This window comes from Ovis canadensis, chromosome 10 (genome assembly GCF_042477335.2).
Source record: "Ovis canadensis isolate MfBH-ARS-UI-01 breed Bighorn chromosome 10, ARS-UI_OviCan_v2, whole genome shotgun sequence".
In the NCBI taxonomy this organism is placed as follows: Eukaryota; Metazoa; Chordata; class Mammalia; order Artiodactyla; family Bovidae; genus Ovis; species Ovis canadensis.
Genome location: NC_091254.1, coordinates 67,353,797 through 67,372,080, shown reverse-complemented (window position 1 = coordinate 67,372,080; position 18,284 = coordinate 67,353,797). Strand labels below are relative to the sequence as shown.

The 18,284-nt window shown below is 38.1% G+C and overlaps 1 protein-coding gene and 1 non-coding gene across 9 annotated transcripts in view; one reads left to right on the top strand and one right to left on the bottom strand.

Annotated features, from left to right (window-relative positions):
• The window catches only part of SCEL (sciellin), a 126,782-nt gene that overhangs the window by 52,970 nt on the left and 55,528 nt on the right, over positions 1 to 18,284 (bottom strand). For 4 of the 8 annotated variants that reach the window (XM_069602351.1, XM_069602354.1, XM_069602350.1 and 1 more), the window contains 10 exons: positions 17,267 to 17,347; positions 14,599 to 14,664; positions 12,342 to 12,401; positions 8,439 to 8,483; positions 6,731 to 6,790; positions 6,370 to 6,429; positions 3,957 to 4,016; positions 3,247 to 3,306; positions 2,821 to 2,880; positions 1,073 to 1,132 (listed from right to left, as the gene is read on the bottom strand). In XM_069602351.1, coding sequence (XP_069458452.1) covers positions 1,073 to 1,132; positions 2,821 to 2,880; positions 3,247 to 3,306; positions 3,957 to 4,016; positions 6,370 to 6,429; positions 6,731 to 6,790; positions 8,439 to 8,483; positions 12,342 to 12,401; positions 14,599 to 14,664; positions 17,267 to 17,347 — 612 coding nt within the window. The remainder of the gene's footprint in view (positions 1 to 1,072; positions 1,133 to 2,820; positions 2,881 to 3,246; positions 3,307 to 3,956; positions 4,017 to 6,369; positions 6,430 to 6,730; positions 6,791 to 8,438; positions 8,484 to 12,341; positions 12,402 to 14,598; positions 14,665 to 17,266; positions 17,348 to 18,284) is intronic. The other 4 variants (XM_069602352.1, XM_069602347.1, XM_069602353.1 and 1 more) reach the window with 2 other exon arrangements.
• TRNAR-CCU (transfer RNA arginine (anticodon CCU)) lies at positions 3,496 to 3,568 on the top strand. Its single transcript has one exon. It is a non-coding gene; the product is annotated as a tRNA-Arg (tRNA).

Genomic DNA, 18,284 nt, shown 5'->3' with positions numbered 1-18,284 from the left:
ATTATTCCAGGTGTGCTGTGAGGGAGTTTGGGGATGAGCTTAACATCCGAATCTGTAGACTGAGTAAAGCAGATGGCCATCCCCAGCATGGGTGGGCCATGGCTATTCAGTTAAAAGACTGAATAGAACAAAAGGGCTGAGATAAGAGGAGACTTTGCCTACCTGAGTGCTTGACCTAAAACATTGCTCTTCTCTTGCCCTTGAACTGAAGCTTAAACATGGGCTCTCCTGGTCTAAGGCCTTCAAACTGGAACTGGAACTACACAACCGGTTGGGTCTCCATCTTGCCAACAATAGATCTTGGGAACTCTCAGCATCCATAGGCGTATGTGCTAATTCCTTATAATAAATCTCTCTTTCTACCTGTATATCCGACTGTATTTCTACTGCATATTCTACTGTTTTGTTTCTTTGGAGAATCCTGATTAATACACACTCATACACATATCAACACACTTATATATACATACGTACATTTATACATAACACACTTTTATATCTTTAATAAATAGAATTCACTTAAAGTATATATTTTAAAACTTTTGATTTATTTTATATTGGAATATAGCCAATTAACAGTGTTGTGATAGTTTGAGGTAGACAGCAAAAGGAGTCGACATACAGATACATGTATCCCCTCTTGCTCAACCTTCTCTCCCATCCAGGCTGCCACATAACATGGAGCAGAGTTCCCTGTGGTATACAGTAGGCCCTTGATGATTATCCATTCTAAATATAGAGCGTGTATACATGACATTACTATTTACACTGTACATACACATACGTGCTCACACACACACACACATACATACAAAGAAATAAATAGTAGATAAAGGTAGTCAAGTTCCCATTAAATTTCTCAAAATCTACCTTATAGCAGATGTCACCTGAGAATAAATTGCAAAAGGTCACTTCTGTGTATCAGTCATATAGAATTGCTTAATATGATGTATTTGGGAAAAAATAGTTCAGTGTAGTTTGAATTCCAATTTGCTCTCCTGAATACAAGTACTCAGAATTCCAGTGAGTTTATAAATGTCAAAGGAGAAATGAAAAGCTTTAAATTACTTACCTCTTAATATTTTTATTTGTTTCAGGATTTACTTTAATAAGCCCATTGAGGTCTTGCTTCCTTTGAGTAAGGAAATGAGTTTTAATGAATGTCATTAAAATAAAACACTAATCAAGTGAACAATGATTGGAAAAATTAAGAAGTGATAAAATATATACATTTATACATTCTCTAACAATGTAATTTTTAAAGCTATAAATGCAAATTAAAACTCTTCTCTCACATCCTGAGCTAAAAACCATTTAAATTTCTTAATTTATCAACAAGAAACTTAGCATATTTCTGTTTTATTCTCAAAATGTGTGTGTATATATTAAATGACTTGCTATTTAACAAAATCAACTTTGCCCTCAGATACATCTTATTTGAATATCCCAGATGGGTGGCACTGAAGTAAAGTAAGCTATTAATAGATAAAGTTCTATACTGGATCCAGATATAATATAAATTTCCATCTAATAAATCAGATATAATTGCCTGTTCTATTTTTAGATGACAGTAATAATATAAATAATAGTTTTACAGTATTAAAAATAATAAGAAAAATAGATGTCTTCATATAAATGCAACCATTCCCCCAAATCAAGCCTTTTAGAATATAATTAGATTGTGTGTGTGTGTTGGTTGCTCAGTCATGTCCAACTCTTTGTAGCCCCATGGACTGTAGCCCAACAGACTCTTCTGTCCGTGGGATTCTCCAGGCAAGAATACTGGAGTGGGTAGCCATTCTCTTTTCCAGGGGATCTTCCAAACCCAGGGATCGAAACCAAGTCTCCTGCATTGCAGGCAGATTCTTTACCTTCTGAGTCAACAGGGAAGCCCATAATTAGATTATGGTAAATTATAAGAGCAAGAAAAGGCCTTAACATGGTAGGAAAATGAATGACTCAATTCCTGGGGAGATGCATGTTTCCTCCATTAAAAGGCACTGAGAAATATCAGAAAGGGCATAGCCTGAATTCAAAGGGGGCAGTAGGAGATGGCAGAAGTACTGTGACTGGGCCCTGCTGCCTTGTGGACCCAGCTCTGAGCAAGGCCAGGATGAGAGGCTCTTACTCACAGTGTGTGCACCTGCCCAGCGCCTCCCTTTAGACTGCCTTCTGAGACACCATCCTTAGAGAAGTTGATGTCATGAGTTTTAGCCAAGCCTCACTCTTGGTTACCTTTGCCATTTTAAAAACTCACTTTTAAAATGTCAAGATTGTATTTTCTTTAGACACAAAGGAATTCAATTCAATAACTCACCTCTAAAGCCAAACCAAAATCTGGGAGAAAAGGCAATTTCCTATCAAACATTGGGACAATTCTTCAAAAATAAGCAATTTTATGGGGAGCAAGGAGGAAAGGTCATGTGACCCATCATTCTTACCCAATTCCATGCTAGTAAAACATGTTTCTGAAATTAAAGTGCTAAATCATTTTATCTTTGTGCTTCCCTGTGGCTCAGATGGTAAAGAATCTTCCTGCAATGCAGGAGACCCAGGTTCACTCTCTGAGTTGGGACGATCCCCTGGAGAAGGAAATGGCAACCCACTCCAGTATTCTTCCCTGGAGAATCCCATGGACAGAGGAGCCTGGCAGGCTACAGTCCATGGGGTCACAAAGAGTCAGACAGTGAAAGGTCACGTAGCCCCTCATTATTATCCAATTCCATGTTAGTAAAACATGTTTCCGAAATTAAAATTTCAACTCATTTTATCTTATTGTCACTTACAGAAATCAGATTTAAAGACAATAGCATGTCTTACCCAGTGGTGTTTGCACTTTCTTTGGGATTCACTTTGATAATGCTATCAAGGTCTTTACTTCTTAAAAACAAGAAAATTAGTTTCAAAGTATTCCCATAGTATTTTTTAATATACACACTCCACATTATTGATGATTAATTCAAGCTTTTGGAGAAAATTATTAAACTAGTATTAAATTCTTTTTGTTACAAAACATCTATCAATAAAAAGTTAACTTAATTTCTAGGATTCTATAGGGCTACATAAATTTAAATTAAAATAGAACGTACTAGAGACTCTCCAAGGTAAAGCTTGGCGCAATAGGGTTCAGACACAGAGGAGAGGAGCCAGACTCAAAGCTATGTCCCCCTTCAATGGGCTGAGAAAATCATACAGCTAACCCAGGAGAAAATAACCAAGATTCGGAAACATAAAAGCTGATCTCACCCTCTGCTTGTCTGATCTGTCGTGGCATTTGCTTTAATAACCTCTTTGAGATCTTGGCTTCTTTGGGAAAAACATGAAAACCTGTATCAGTTAGGTTGCATTCAGTTTTCCCTGAAAACCGTATAAACAAGAACGTCCCTGAAGGGGTGTCAGATGTTTCCAGGGCCAACTGACTGGAGAAATTGTGATGTAATTTTTCCTTAGCTTATCTTTATTAATTTCCACAGTTTAAAAAGCTTCACCAGGACTTCCCTGGTGGTCCGGTGGTTAAGATTCTGCACTCCTAATGCAGGAGACCCAGGTTCAATCCCTGGTCTGGGAACTAGATCTCTCATGCCACAGCTAAGACCCAAGACAAACAAATAAATTAAAAAACACACACACACACACACACACAAAAACACTTTACCAACACACTTCTCACTTTGCTTTTTTGTCCTTTATATTTCTCAATTTGAATAGAAAATCTGTCTCATTTTTAAGTTATTTAAGAAAATATAGAATAACAGGCTTTTCTGCACATTAGTGCAACTCAAGCATGTGGTCTTATGGAAACAGGATTCATCATATTCCTTACTTCCTCTCTCTGACAGACCCCAAAGTGCAACAGCTCATCTGTGACAGAGGAAACCATAAGACTCCATTTCTAATGAGGTGTAAAAAGCTAACATGGAAAAAGGAAGCCCCATCACATTAGAAGCTTTACTTACCCTTTCTCGATTTTGTCAGCCCTTTGATTAACTTTAATAAGACTTCCAAGGCCTTGGTTTCTTTACAACATTGGAGGGGGTGGAGAGAATGGAGCAGTGGAGAGAGAAAGAGAGAAATTCAACAGCAGATTTCTCACAATAGGAGTAAGATATTATCAGTACCTAAAACATCAGAAGTCTTTAGAAATATTTAATTCAAGCGGCTCTTCTCATGCCAAATGCTGATATGCTAACTATCCTATAGTGAGGACCTAACCATGACTCAGTCATGATTAACTCAATTTAAAAGTTCTTTCCACATTTCAACTTTTGCTTTCTTTATCCTTCGAGGGTGGGTCGGTGGGAAGCTAACTTTAATACGTGTGTTGAGATATTGTCTGCCTTAAAATCATTCATATCAAGGGTGGAAATCAGAGGATCAACATTTTGAATCTAAACACTTTGAAGATTTAGAAAAGTCATCTTTAATAAAAAGAAACCTTGGAAAAGCAGAAATAACTCTATGATGACTTCAGTACTTTATATAAGTTGGTCACAACCAATAAAACTTTCACAGGCTGATAGCTTAAAACAGGGAAAATGAAAGCTAATCTCTCTAAATCCCCTGATTGTTCAATGTTATTTTCATCTGTCTCTGTCTTTCACTGTGATAGGACTGTTGACATCTGAGGTTTTCTTTCTGTATAAAGAAGAAGGAGGGAAGAAGGAAAAGGAACTACGCCTGCCCCCTACTACACCATTGAGAGCTGTCTTTTCTGCATCAAAGCCCAGTCACCATCAAGTTATCCCAGATCATAAATCATTCCCTTTTTTCCTCTTCCCTAGCCCATACAATGATTGACTTGTGATACTCATCTTCTGTTTCCTGATTTCCACCACTTTAATAGAACTTTCCAAATTTCATTTCTTAAAGAATCTGAAATCTCATCTTCTCCTCTAAAACTCATATAACCGCTTATAGAGAATTGACTGCTTTCTTACTTCATCTGTTCTCTATTTGAAAAAAAATGAAATAGAGTATGCACACATGCCTCATCTGTGACAGAGGAAGCCATAACACTCCACTTCTAATGAGGTGTAAAAAGCTAACATGAAAAAAGGGAGCCCCATCACATTAGAAGCCCCATGCACATTAGAGTGCATATCCATACTATACTCTGCTAAGTCACTTCAGTCGTGTCTGACTGTGCGACCCCATAGACGGCAGCCCACCAGGTTCCCTCATCCCTGGGATTCTCCAGACAAGAACACTGGAGTGTGTTGTCATTTCTTTCTCCAATGCATGAAAGTGTAAAGTGAAAGTGAAGCCGTTCAGTCATGTCCGACTCTTAGTGATCCTGTGGACTGCAGCCTACCAGGCTCCTCCCATGGGATTTTCCAGGCAAGAGTACTGGAGTGGGGTGCCATTGCCTTCTCCTCATACTATACTAACAAGTTGTTAATAAGTATTTGATGTCTGAATGAAGGTGGTGATTATCAACACTTTTTACTATATAGACTTTGTTAAGTGTTCTACATTAGAGAGGGTTAAGAAGGCATACTGCCAAGCTTGACCAGGAAAGTTAGAATATCTGCCTGTGCATAGATTGGCACAGATGAATGGTTTTTAAAGATAACCAGGACAATAGAAATTGTCATGTTAGGAAGGCAAATCTAATGACTAACCGAATACAAGGTAAAAATAGCCAATCTGGAGAAAAAGCAGTGGAGACCTCATATATCATTAGCCTTATGCAATTCTGGATTGTTCTGGGAATTTTCTTTAATGAAGCTGTCAGAAGTTTGATATTTTTCAACATGAAAAATAATATCAGTAGTAATTCATTTTCTAGTATATCAGTGTCAGTCTAGAACTGTAAGTCAACTTCTTTAAATATTCAGTTACTGACCATTAATTAACATTTTTTTATGATACAAAGTCAATAAAAGCATGGCTTTTGACCTTGAGATGTTTACAAGTGCATCTGAGTGATAGACAAATGAACATTCCAACTGAAAAATGCTTTAGTCCTTGGTAAAGACTTCAGGGGTGATAGGCTATACTACTGACATCAAAATGTCTTATAGTGAATATGTTTGGTCCATAAACCAGCCTATTGTCCACTGCTTCGAGTGATCTGTTTGACTTCTTTCACTTTTAGATGTAAAAGGGAACTTGGAGACCATCTATCTAGATCATACCCTTCATTTTATGGACTGAGGAAACAGAGGCCACTTGTCCAGGGTCACCCTGGTTGATCCTAGTGACAGAGGTAGCACCAAGACACTCTCCCCTCCATCTCCTGACCCTGATCAAGGGTCTGTTCCACCAGCCTGTCTGACTCTTGTCTTGAGCAGAAGGTCTCCCCCAGGAAATGGCTCACAGTTTACGAATCAATGAAAAAAGGCTGTAAGAGTCTCAATCACATCTTACCCTTTGCCATCTTTATCTGTCCGGGTATTCACAAACATGAGATTTTCAAGGCTTTTGGCTCTAAAAAATACAAAGAAATTAAAATAAGAGACTGCATATTGAAAAAAAATTATGTGTTATCTTGAAAGGTCAGATACAGTAAAAAATTTTCATGAATTGCTCATTTACTCTTACTGAATAGAGCAGCAGAAATCCTTCTGGGCAATTATGTCTGAACTAAATGTACAATACCGAGTGCACCACCCCATCTGTTAGCACATTTTTATGCCAGGGAAGATAACTCCCTTCCAGCTAATGTCTGAAAGAATAAAACAAGCAATCTGGGAGATAATATTTTCAGGTTAGAGACAGATGCACTTACCTTTTCTCCGTTAATTCTGACTTAAGATTTGCTCTGAAGAGACCATCGAGACCTTGATTTCTTTAAAAGAGTTGAGTAAAAAACCTTGTCACTATTAATGATGGATACTTAACTCATCTAAGCAAAGATCAGTTTATATCTGAGACAGGAAATAGAAGTTGTTTGGGAAAAGATGAGCCACGATTCCTGAAATCACTTTATTCCAAACAGATTTTTTTTCCCTAGACTCAAATATTAAATTGCAGTGGACCTTGGAGAGAAGAAAAGAAGATACACACTGGGGAGCCTCAAGCTATAATAAGTCCATTGTTTGCACTGTTTGCATTCAAGAAGTGATATTCTTTTTTAATATGAGCCAATATTTACAAAGCTGGCCGTGACACGTGGACGCCTGGAGTTTCAGGATCTCCTGAAAGTGTCCTGCAACTCTGGGCTTAAATTCTCACATTGCAACTGTAGCTGAGAAACAGCCAGGCAGCCGGGACCGGCACTCCCTCCATGTTTCAGAGCCAGCTCCCTTCATGCATCTCTACTCACCTGGCCTCATCAGACTGTGGAGTCTGATTCCTGATCTAATACTTCCTCTGTAAATTAAAATTTAAAAAAAAAACTGAAAAGCAGCAAATCATAGTGAGTCGTTGGTTCAGTTCAGTTCAGTAGCTCAGTTGTGTCCGACTCTTTGCAGCCCCATGAACCGCACCACGCCAGGCCTCCCTGTCCATCACCAACTCCTGGAGTCCACCCAAACCCATGTCCGTCAAGTCGGTGATGCCATCCAACCATCTCATCTTCTGTCGTCCCCTTCTCCTCCTGCCCTCAATCTTTCCCAGCATCAAGGTCTTTTCCAATGAGTCAGCTGTTCGCATCATGTGTCCAAAGTATTGGAGTTTCAGCTTCAACATCAGTCCTTCCAATGAACACCCAGGACTGATCTCCTTTAGGATGGACTGGTTGGATCTCCTTGCAGTCCAAGGGACTCTCAAGAGTCTTCTCCAACACCACAGTTCAAAAGCATCAATTCTTCAGCGCTCAGCTTTCTTTATAGTCCAACTCTCACATCCATACATGACCATTAGAAAAACCATAGCCTTAACTAGACAGACCTTTGTTGACAAAGTAATGTCTCTGCTTTTTAATATGCCGTCTAGGTTGGTCATAACTTTCTTTCCAAGGGAGTCGTTGGTAGTCATTTATTAATAGATCATTTTTGTCAACACAGGGCATGAACAATCACATCTCTTTATCATCAGATCTGTGAACTCATTTGACACTTGCTTTGCTTCTCCTTCACTCTGGTACCTACTTATTTCGTGCGTTAGTGGGCCAAGTAACAGAGAGAGAACTAAAATTGCACTTCAAGCTTTAATTAATAAGATCTTTAAATTATGCAGTTACAAATGATTCAAAATAAGCAGGTAATATTAACTAAGAAAAGTGGGTTTTGTAATGATTAAACTAAAAACATTCAGTGACCAAACGAAACTATTTACATACTAATATAATAGAATTTCAGGAAGATAAATGTGTTTATTTTTATAACTGCTTTACTGAACAATGGTGTATGAAAATCAATGACACTTTAATATTAGTACCTTTAAATTGTAATAACCATTTGTAACAATGATGAAGATTTCCGCAAGCTTTTTGTTCAAGATTTGTAGGATACTTTTCATGCTCAAAACTACTGAAAAGTAAATTCAGTACTTACCTATTCAAACTTTTGTTCATTTTGATGAGATTATCCAATTCTTCACTTTGGGAAAAGAAAGAATATCTCCCATCAGTAAAAGTCAGGGACAGATTCAGCGTAAAACAACTATTTCTGAGTTTTCTGAAGTTCAACAAACATCCCACCTTCATCATCCATGAAAAACATGTCTACCTGCCAAAGCTCTCCTCAGACAGACCTTTCTGCAACAAATCTTTCCCAGTCCTTTAAGTGAATAGAGATCCCTACATTTTTGGAAGCCTTGCAGTGTTTGGGGTTTTTATATCTCCTTTATGGTACTTACCTTGCTGTACTTTGTAATGTATTAGATTGGCCAAAAGGTTTGCTTAATTTTAAGTAAAAATAAGACGTGTTTTTCAGAATCACCAAGAATTTTATTAAATAACATATTTACTAACCAAAATTTTTTTTTGCCCAACCCAATAATAATCACACAATTTTCTCCTTGCTTCTACATATGTGAGTGTGAGTGTTCATAGAGAGAAACACAGACTCTACGCACATTCCCACACCACTTAAAATTTAGATCAGCTTTATATTGGATCCTCTTCAGTGCTTAATCTGGAGTTTTTCACACAGTAGATGCTTAATACAAGGTCAAATTGCATCAAAAAATACAGATATGTTGACTTATTATAGATTCTATCTTTGCATAATGTGCTTGCACAGAGAAAATTTTGGAAAACACTTGTTTATCAGTAAGTCTGGTCTCTTTCTTGAATTCTACTCTCCCTCATTCCAGATCAGCTAGATTTGCACTCCTGTTTTTGTATTTGAGAACTGTGAAGTCTATTGGCTGCTTCTTCAGGAGCTGCCTGTTTAAGCTAAACCCCTGGGTTCTGGAATATTCCTTAGCTCAGCCCTCTCCCCCAAGAAGGCGGCCGGAGTGGTTTTTCCTTCCTATTTGCTCCTCACAGAACCTCCTCCCCTCATCCCTTCTATCCACCTGCTTTACCCTCATTTCTCTTGCCTTCCTCATCCAGTTTTCCAGTTCATAAATCTTGGGTCTCTCTTCTTCCTGCTCTAGAATCACACATTTTCCACACTTCCTCAATGTTCCTCTTTCTTCTTCAGTCATCACTGGTATAGACCAAGAGGCCAAGTAAGTAGGTAGTTAGACATTCAGGTTCCCAAGTCAGGGATACTTGGCTTCCAATCCAGGCTTTACTGCTTATTACTTGGTGACTCTGGGTGAGTTGTCTAACCTCTTGCTCCCTCAATTTTTAAGTCACAAAGTAAGAATACTAATGGTCCCCACCTCAGAAAAGAACCAATAAGTTAATGAATAGAAAGTGATTAGCGTGATGCCCAGCATGTCATAAACTCTCAATTAATTTTGGCAATTATAGTAAACAGTTCCCAGTAAATATTAATGTTTTTACTTTTAAAATGCTCACTATATTTATTTTTTAAACTGAATTTAGAGGCACCAGGACTTTGGCTCAGCTCTAGAGAGGTATAGTCACTGAGTGACTAATGTGCTTGGAGATGCCTGGTACAGCAGATCACCAGAATAGTTACTGGGATGGTCCTCTCAGGGGCCTGAAAAACTTATTCAATCAACGGCTATCACAGAGATGAATCCTTTCAAGTAATATTTCGTATTCAATGGTAGAGTCAAAGGCTGAGAATAAATATAGAAATGTGAAAGTTGCTGATCCTGACAAAAAATGGATTAATGTTCTATCCTTGCATGGGACAAATGTTACCCAGACCCTAATACAACGCTGTATTGTCATCTCTTACTTGAAATTCTACCTTCCAACTCTGAGGCTACAAATCTGTTCTATGTCCCCTAGGGAAAGAGCAAGCTCTATACATTTCTGCTCCAAACCTTTCTGACTGATGAGTCACAATGATGAGATTGTCAGGATTTGAGGTTCCACAAGAAAATTAGCATAGATCATGAAAAGACACTGTGTGAAATTAAGTAAAATGGGGACTGCATTGTGAATGAAGAAGCTGAGCTTTAAAAATGGCATCCAGTTGATGAAAGCTTGGATATTAAGTTTTACCACTGCATTTGCAATAAACTAAATGCTCTTAGTCAGATAGGAGTAATAGTCCATTTCCCAAAGGAGTATTACAAAGCAACTCAGATAAAAATAAAAGCTATATCAAGTCCCTACATATAGCCCAGAGCATCAGACATTTCCCCTGGTCCCCATCAAAGTAGCAGCTTCTTCCTGTAAAGAACGTGTCTGGCTGTGGAATTTGTGTATCCTGGTGAGGAAGAGGGGACAGGAAAGTTAATCCAACTGAAGCTCTCACTGTTTTTGTTTGACTGGTGCCAAACCGTAATTGCCCTTCGGCATCACTCACCTATCTCTCCCTTAAACAGCTGTCAAAAAATTATCCAATCCAAAAAACTGTTCAATCCCCGTAAAAATATTACCTCAAACAAAAATAAATAAATAAAATGAGAAATCTAGATACTTAGACAACGGAAGAAATGAAAATGAAAAATTAGGATACTTTCCACTGTCTCTTTCCAAATTTAGACTGTGTCCATGAGTTGCAGAGAAGAGCTCACCGTCACTTCTGTGACTTCTCTTCAGGTCTTTGAGCTGGCAGTCCTAACAACCCTCTTAGCACTGCTAACTTCCACTGAACAAGGGAAAAATTCTGTAGGCACAGGATTAAACCACGGAATGCTTATACCCAAGGTTTTCTCACTGCTCAGCATTGTCTTACCATTATCCACTATATAAACACTTCTGCTTTGCACAAAGCATTGTGTTAGCCTTTGTAGATGGCAGATGGTGAGAAAGACAAAATATCTGCTCTAGGAGATTAAAGAGATAACAAAGAAGATGAGACATTTACATAAATACCACAAGACAATACTAAATATGATTAGCTGCTATGTAACTTGAATAATAGGATTCTAATCACTTAAGGAGGCAAAAGTCACATCTCACTGGGTCACTCACTTGGAAAAGACCTCACAGAGGTGTTGGTATCTGATCTGGATCTTGAAAAATGGGTAGAACTTGAATGTATTGATATGGTGGCCTTGAGGCTGGAAAAGCCCTCATGAATAGAATGGTATAAACAAAGGCAGAGGCTCTGGAAACTTCAGAAAGGAAGTGGTTTAATTTGGTATTGAATGTAGGATAAATGCATTGGTGAAGTCCAAAATTTCTAAGGAATGTTAGGTCAGAGCCAGGTTAACAAGGGCATTGCATGAAGTTATATGCAATTGACTAGGCCGTGGGAAGCCAAGTGGAGTGATTTTTCAAGTAGAATCATAGAAAGAAAACTCCAGCAGTGATGGGTAGTGATGGTCTAGTGGAAGAAGAGACTGGAGGAGTGTCAGTCAATCTGAATAGCTACTCTGATAACCTGTAATGGAACCAATGAGGGTTTGAACTGGGTGAGACCATGGGGGTGTGCAGGGCACTTTAGACATTTAATCCATACATGCCTGATACTACGCAGAGGGGTCAAGATGGAAGAATCAAAAATGATTCCAGAAAGGTGAGCTTGCCTGAATGAAAGAACACAGAGAAGATAGGAAATACCGCATTTGGGGAGGAAGTTGACAATAACCTAGGGCATTCTATAGGGGGGTGCTGGGGAGATGGGTAAACACAGATCCGGGTCAGAATATAAATTCAGGATGGGGGTTTGGAGCAAGGTCACCACCATGAGCATCACGCCACAGAAGAGAAAGCGGAGAGAGAAGAATGTCCATCAGTGTCAGTATTACCCATTTCTCAGGAACTCTAATCCAGAGACTGACTCTTTCTTCCTTCAAATTATATATAATGAGCAGCATCAGGATTTCGTTCATATTTGGAAGATTTAAAGGTACTGGCTAAGCATTTTTGAAACAGAGAGAGAAGAAAAATGCAAGTTCAAAACCTCTTGAGCACTCACCCCTTGTTAGTTTTCTGAAGCGAAGTGGCCACTTTGACAATGTTCTCCAGATCCTGACTCCTTCAAACAATGAAAAATAAACTCATGTCAATGACAACTGAGCTATGCTTAAAGGAACTAAAGTATCTGTGTTCAGTGAAGAAAGCAAAAGTCCATAAGTTATCAGAAATCACTGACTTTATCTGAATAACAACAGCCTATCCCATCAGCTCACAGCACTCACACAGGCGCACACGTGCACGCCGGTCACTCCACCCAGGCATTGCCTCTGCCACCTAGTGCTCACTGAAACAATTACAGTTTCTCCTAAAGACGTGTATCGGCTATGTGCAAGTTACATACTTAAAAAGGATAGGGGGGAAGAATTGAATTAACTGCACAAGTAAACACAAAGTATGTTCAGAAGTTTTTCTATCAACCATAGAACATTATAATGTCATTGAGCATACATTATACATAACATTATAATGACACTGAGTATACATCCTTGGGCTTCCCTGGTGGCTTAGATGGTAAAGAATCCACATGCCAATACGGGAGACCTGGATTCGATCCCTGGGTCGGGAAGATCCCCTGGAGAAGGGAATGGCAACCCGCTCCAGTATTCTTGCCTGGAGAATCCCATGCACAGAAGAGCGTGGCAGGCTACCACTCATGGGGGCACAAAGAGCTGGACACGACGGAGCGACTAACAGTTTCAGTTTTCAAGGAGCATTGAGCAACATATTCAGAAGATCAATCAACCCCTTATATGAAGTGAACGTATCTGTCTTCTTAGGCTTCCAAAGGGAAAGAAAGCACATTTAATACTGTAGGATATGTGGAATCACCTGACATGTAATGGACTTAAATCGCCAGGTCATGAAAAGGAATAATTTTAGGTTTACCTGAATTGAGACCTGTGTTTCATAAACAATACTGTATAGAAAGTTAACAGAGTTCCATGAAGAAAGAATTTTGGAGTCAAGTAAACTGAGGAAACATAACTGACTTTTAGAGATTTGGACTGTACATACACGCACACTGAAGGCTCTGGAAATTCATGATCGAGAACCCTATTCTCCTGTGTTTCCTAAATGTGTTGTCCTTTAAATGTCTCTTTCCCAGAACATTCATTGATATCTTGTGGTACATGGGACATACTGTAGAACATGCTGTACCTTAAGCCTGTAGGTACAAGGTATTCCCCCCAAAGGTAAGGTATCTGTGTGACATAAGTCTAAGCATCACAGGGGATAATAAAGAGAAAAAAAAACATACATAAAATTTTGCACTTTGAACAATGTTTTCAATTTAAAAAATTGTTTAAAATAAAGATTTATTATAATGGTTAAGATGGTAAATTAAGCTAGGCTTCCCAGGTGGCTCTAGTGGTAAAGAACTTGCCTGCCAATGCAGCTAGACATAAGAGACATGGGTTTGATTCCTGGGTTGGGAAGATCCCCTGGAAAAGGGAATGGCAACCCACTCCAGTATTCATGCCTGGAGAAACCCATGGACAGAGGAACCTGGAGGGCTACAGTCCATGGGGTCGCAAAGAGTCAGACACAACTGAAGCGACTTATCCCACATGCACAAGATGGTAAATTACTGCTGTGTTTTTTACCATTAAAAAAAAAAAAACTGGTTTATCATATTGGTTGACTTATAAAATAACATTGTTCAAAAACTAATTTCAAAAATAGTATTTTTTCAAATAAATAAATAAAGATACATCTAAAGCAAATACTAAACTAGATGGGATGTTTAAGACAATAGGTGTAAACCAGGACTGTCATGGGGAAATCTTACTCAAAAGCATCAGTACAATTTGTAAGCCTTTTACTGATGGTGCAGGAGAAGCTCAGTGACCTTATCATACAGCCAATTCCAAGCAAAGGTTTTGTAGACATTCAATCAGATGACTGTATTTCCACCTATTCCCTTACACATCAACGCCAGCTATATCATAGACTCTGGGACAAGTGTTAGGAATAAAGAGAGATTTTCCTTTCTTAAGGGGTTTGATCTTATTCTGTTATCATATTCAGGGAATTTTGGTTGTTCTTAATGTAATACTAAGAAATAGCAATAAAAGGAATAAAATTCTCTAAGTACATATACAATGATTTATTACCCACTATTGAAGTCAGCTGGAAAACTGATTTTGTCCGTTTTATTAATTTCATGTATGTTTCAGTGTTCTAATAAAGCATACTTTATCATTTATACAATTAAATAAATATAAATATAGAGATATCAGGATAGATCATTGTACCTTATACTTCTTTCAGCAGATCTGTTGGCTTCTGTATATACGCTTGGTTTAGCTGGATATATCTGCCTATATTTTTCAAATTAAAGATAATGTCTGTTAGGTAAGAAAACACTTCTCTGTTAAATTTAAATTTATGAGAAAACATTTACATTCAAAGAGATGAAAGTGTGCTTGCTGGAATAATAGCTCTATGGAAATAAACTTCTAAATATGTTCATGTTCATTTATTTTAGTTTTCAGTCATCAATAAAGCAATTATCTTTATTAGATAAAAACACTTATCTCAATTAGATAATGGTAAAATGTTTTTAAATAGTAAAAATCATGTTTTGTTAGGTGTCAGAGGAACATCTTTTTCTCAAAGACTCATCCCATTTGAATACTATCATAAAATATATTTGCTCAGATAATATGGTAAACACTTTCCTTTTTCCAGCACACCCACTACATTAGGAATGACCACACTGAGCTGTTAGAATTAAATTTTACAATGTTAGGTTCTGTGACAATTTGTGGTATAAGGCTTTTCTCGGCTTTTTTTCTAAGTATCTAATTGACCTACTTACACATTCTTGCTTGTTCTCAAGAAACTAAATTCGACTATTTTTTGTACTCCTGAGGACATGTGTTAATTACATAGGAAACACTTCCCTTTCATATTCTTTCATTAAAATCATCTTGCTGTGATTAAAGTAATCAGGGTTTAAAACATGCAAGTTGTCCTCATTTTATATTTAAGATCATTTGTGGAAGAAATAAATTAGAGTAGTAAAAACAGATTAGACCAGTTCTGATGAAATTTAGCTTCTTTTGAATCTATTCAATTCACTGCTCTAAAATCTAATGTTTTGAATTCAGGACGTACTAACACCAACTTTTTTTAGCCCTCTAAAAAATCCTATTCATATTAATATTAAATTGCTCAATATTGCCAAAGTAAAAGGAAAAATAATATAAGATAGAAAGCCTGAAAAGTTATTTTCAAGTGTATAACCATTGCGCAGATTAGAAGTCATAAATCTGGCCTATATTTTTCATTAATTTAAGGAAGAAGAATTTTTTTAACATTAAAAAAATATTATCCTGTCCTCCTAAGGACAAAATTTCAAAGATCCTGTGACATTTCAGTGAATAGAAATTCAGACCTGAGTTTTTAACACATTAGGTTGAATGCCTAAAGTTACACAGCCCTGTCATGCAATTAGCATTTTCTTGTCAAAGTTATCCTCTTAATAAAGAATAGTTTTCCAATAGTCCTACATGTTGTCAAAAAAAATCACCATCAAAAAGTTAAAATACAAAAGAATCAAAGGCAGGCCATCAAGCAAGTCTAATGCATTCAGTCTTCACTGGGACATCATTTAAAAAAATCTCTCAACAATAATGGAAATGTGCTGTGTAGGTCTTGGAAAATAGCTTGAGATTAGTAAACTGTTTAACAGCAACACATGGGGAGGTGCTCAGGTCTCCAAATTAGTCTCTAAGTATTTGTTTCTAAGTATTAATTAGAGAGCACTGGAGTTTCAAAATGGAAAAGCAAGTCTGTCTTTTTTTGTTGTTGATTTGGATGCAAGGTAATTATAATATTTTTCAAAATTTGTTATAGCTTTTAAATAAGTTATGAATGTCTCAATAAGACTAAAGAACTACCCAAAGGTATTTTCTAACATAAGGGAGGGTTTGAACAGTAACACAAAGTTTTAAGAATATCTTTTGTGAGAAAATGTAGCTCTTAATGGGAATCTTAACTAGTTAAGATATATATATGTGTGTGTGTTTGTGTATAAATATATATATATACACACATATTTGTTCTTGTTGCTGTTGTTCAGTAGTTAAGTCATATCCAACTCTTTGCAATATATATACATATCAATATATAAGCAATATATATATACATATCAATAAACGGGCTTCATTGATGGCTTAGTGGTAAAGAATCCACCTTCAATGCAGGAGACATGGGTTTGATCCCTGGGTCAGAAAGATCCTCTGGGGAAGGAAATGGCAACCTGCACAGTTTTCTTGCCTGGGAAATCCCATGGACAGAGGAGCCTGGCGGGTTACTATCCCTGGGGTCACAGAGAGTTGGACACAACTGAGTGACTAAATCACCACTGCCACACGTGTATACATATATATTTATATACAGGGAGGGAGGGGTTCCTTACATATTGGTTCCCAGTACATAAAGGAGAGGAAACCTGAGTATGAACATCTCCTGGGCTGACTATTGCTCAGTTTCCATCTTGAAAGTCTGTTTCCATAGGACAGCTACCGGCCATAAGTCTCCAGAGACAAACATAAATACACGTTTGTGTGGGCAAATGGAATTAGTGCCGCTTTCCAAGTGCTTCTGCAGTGAAAGTGAAGTTGCTCAATCGTGTCCGACTCTTCGCGACCCCATGGACTATATCCTACCAGGCTCCTCTGTCCATGCAATTTTCCAGGCAAGAGTACTGGAGTGGGTTGCCATTTCCTTCTCCAGGGGATCTTCCCGACACAGGGTGGCTTAGAGGGTAAAGTGTCTGCCTGCAGCGAGGGAGACCCGGGTTCTGCAGTGAACCTGCACAAAAAACATACCCATGCTTTGCACAAGTCACAATTCATATGGTGTCATTTCCTTTAAACTTCGTTTTGCAAGAAATTCTGGAATGCTAGATCTTACCTATTATTCTGCTTCAGCTGGTTAGGAGATGAAACAGCGGAACTGGGCTTTGGAGGTATCGGAGGGTGAACAGTTGGTTCCCTTTAGAACAGAAAACAGCAGTTCATTTCACCATGGAAACCAGGTAAATTTTGGCTTCTATTCACCAAATGCGTTTATTGTCTATGTGGAAATATCTCACGCGTCTTACAACCCCCGTGCATGAGCTATTGGAAAGGCCAGGACGTTTGGAGTTCTAAACTTTAAAGAAGTCAAATCTGTAAATTACAGAATTCATTTAATCAGATTTTTGGAAACCCTGTCCTCCCCAGCTATAGCTTGAAACATTATGTGTACTTTAAACAGCTTAGTAATTTACTAGACTATTTCACTCAAGTTGTGATATTTTGGGTCAGCAGCACATGAACAGAGTAAATGGTTCCTGGACTAAATTAACATATAAGCTTCTTTAGGAATTATGTCAACTATCAAGCTGCTATGGAAACAGCAAGAAAGGTTTTCAATTCCATAGACCTTAAGATGAAGTTGATTTGAAGCTCTTAACTAAATCCACCTTAAACATTGACAGCACAGGCCGGTTTGATGCTGGCAGAGCTTATAAACACTGTCAGCCTAAACTTTCCAACAAAGCACCAAGACAGCCTCTGAAATGGCATGATTTGATCACCCAGGAACTGAAACAGGCAATTATGGGCATATTTGGGGTGGAGTCAGCTCTTTATTCGGGTTTCCCTGGTGGCTCAGTGGTAAAGAATCCACGTACAGTGCAGGAGATGCAGGAGACATGGGTTTGATCCCTGGGTTGGGAAAATCCCTTGGAAGAGGGCATGGTTATCCACTCCCGTATTCTTGCCTGGAGAATCCCATGTCCCACAGAGGAGCCTGGCAGACTGCAGTCCATAGGGTCACAAAGAGTCAGACACAACTGAAGTGATTTATCATGCACACACACAGCACTTTACCTAGGGCATGTCACTTCCCTACCCCCGAACTCCCACCCCAGTAGTTCCCCATAATC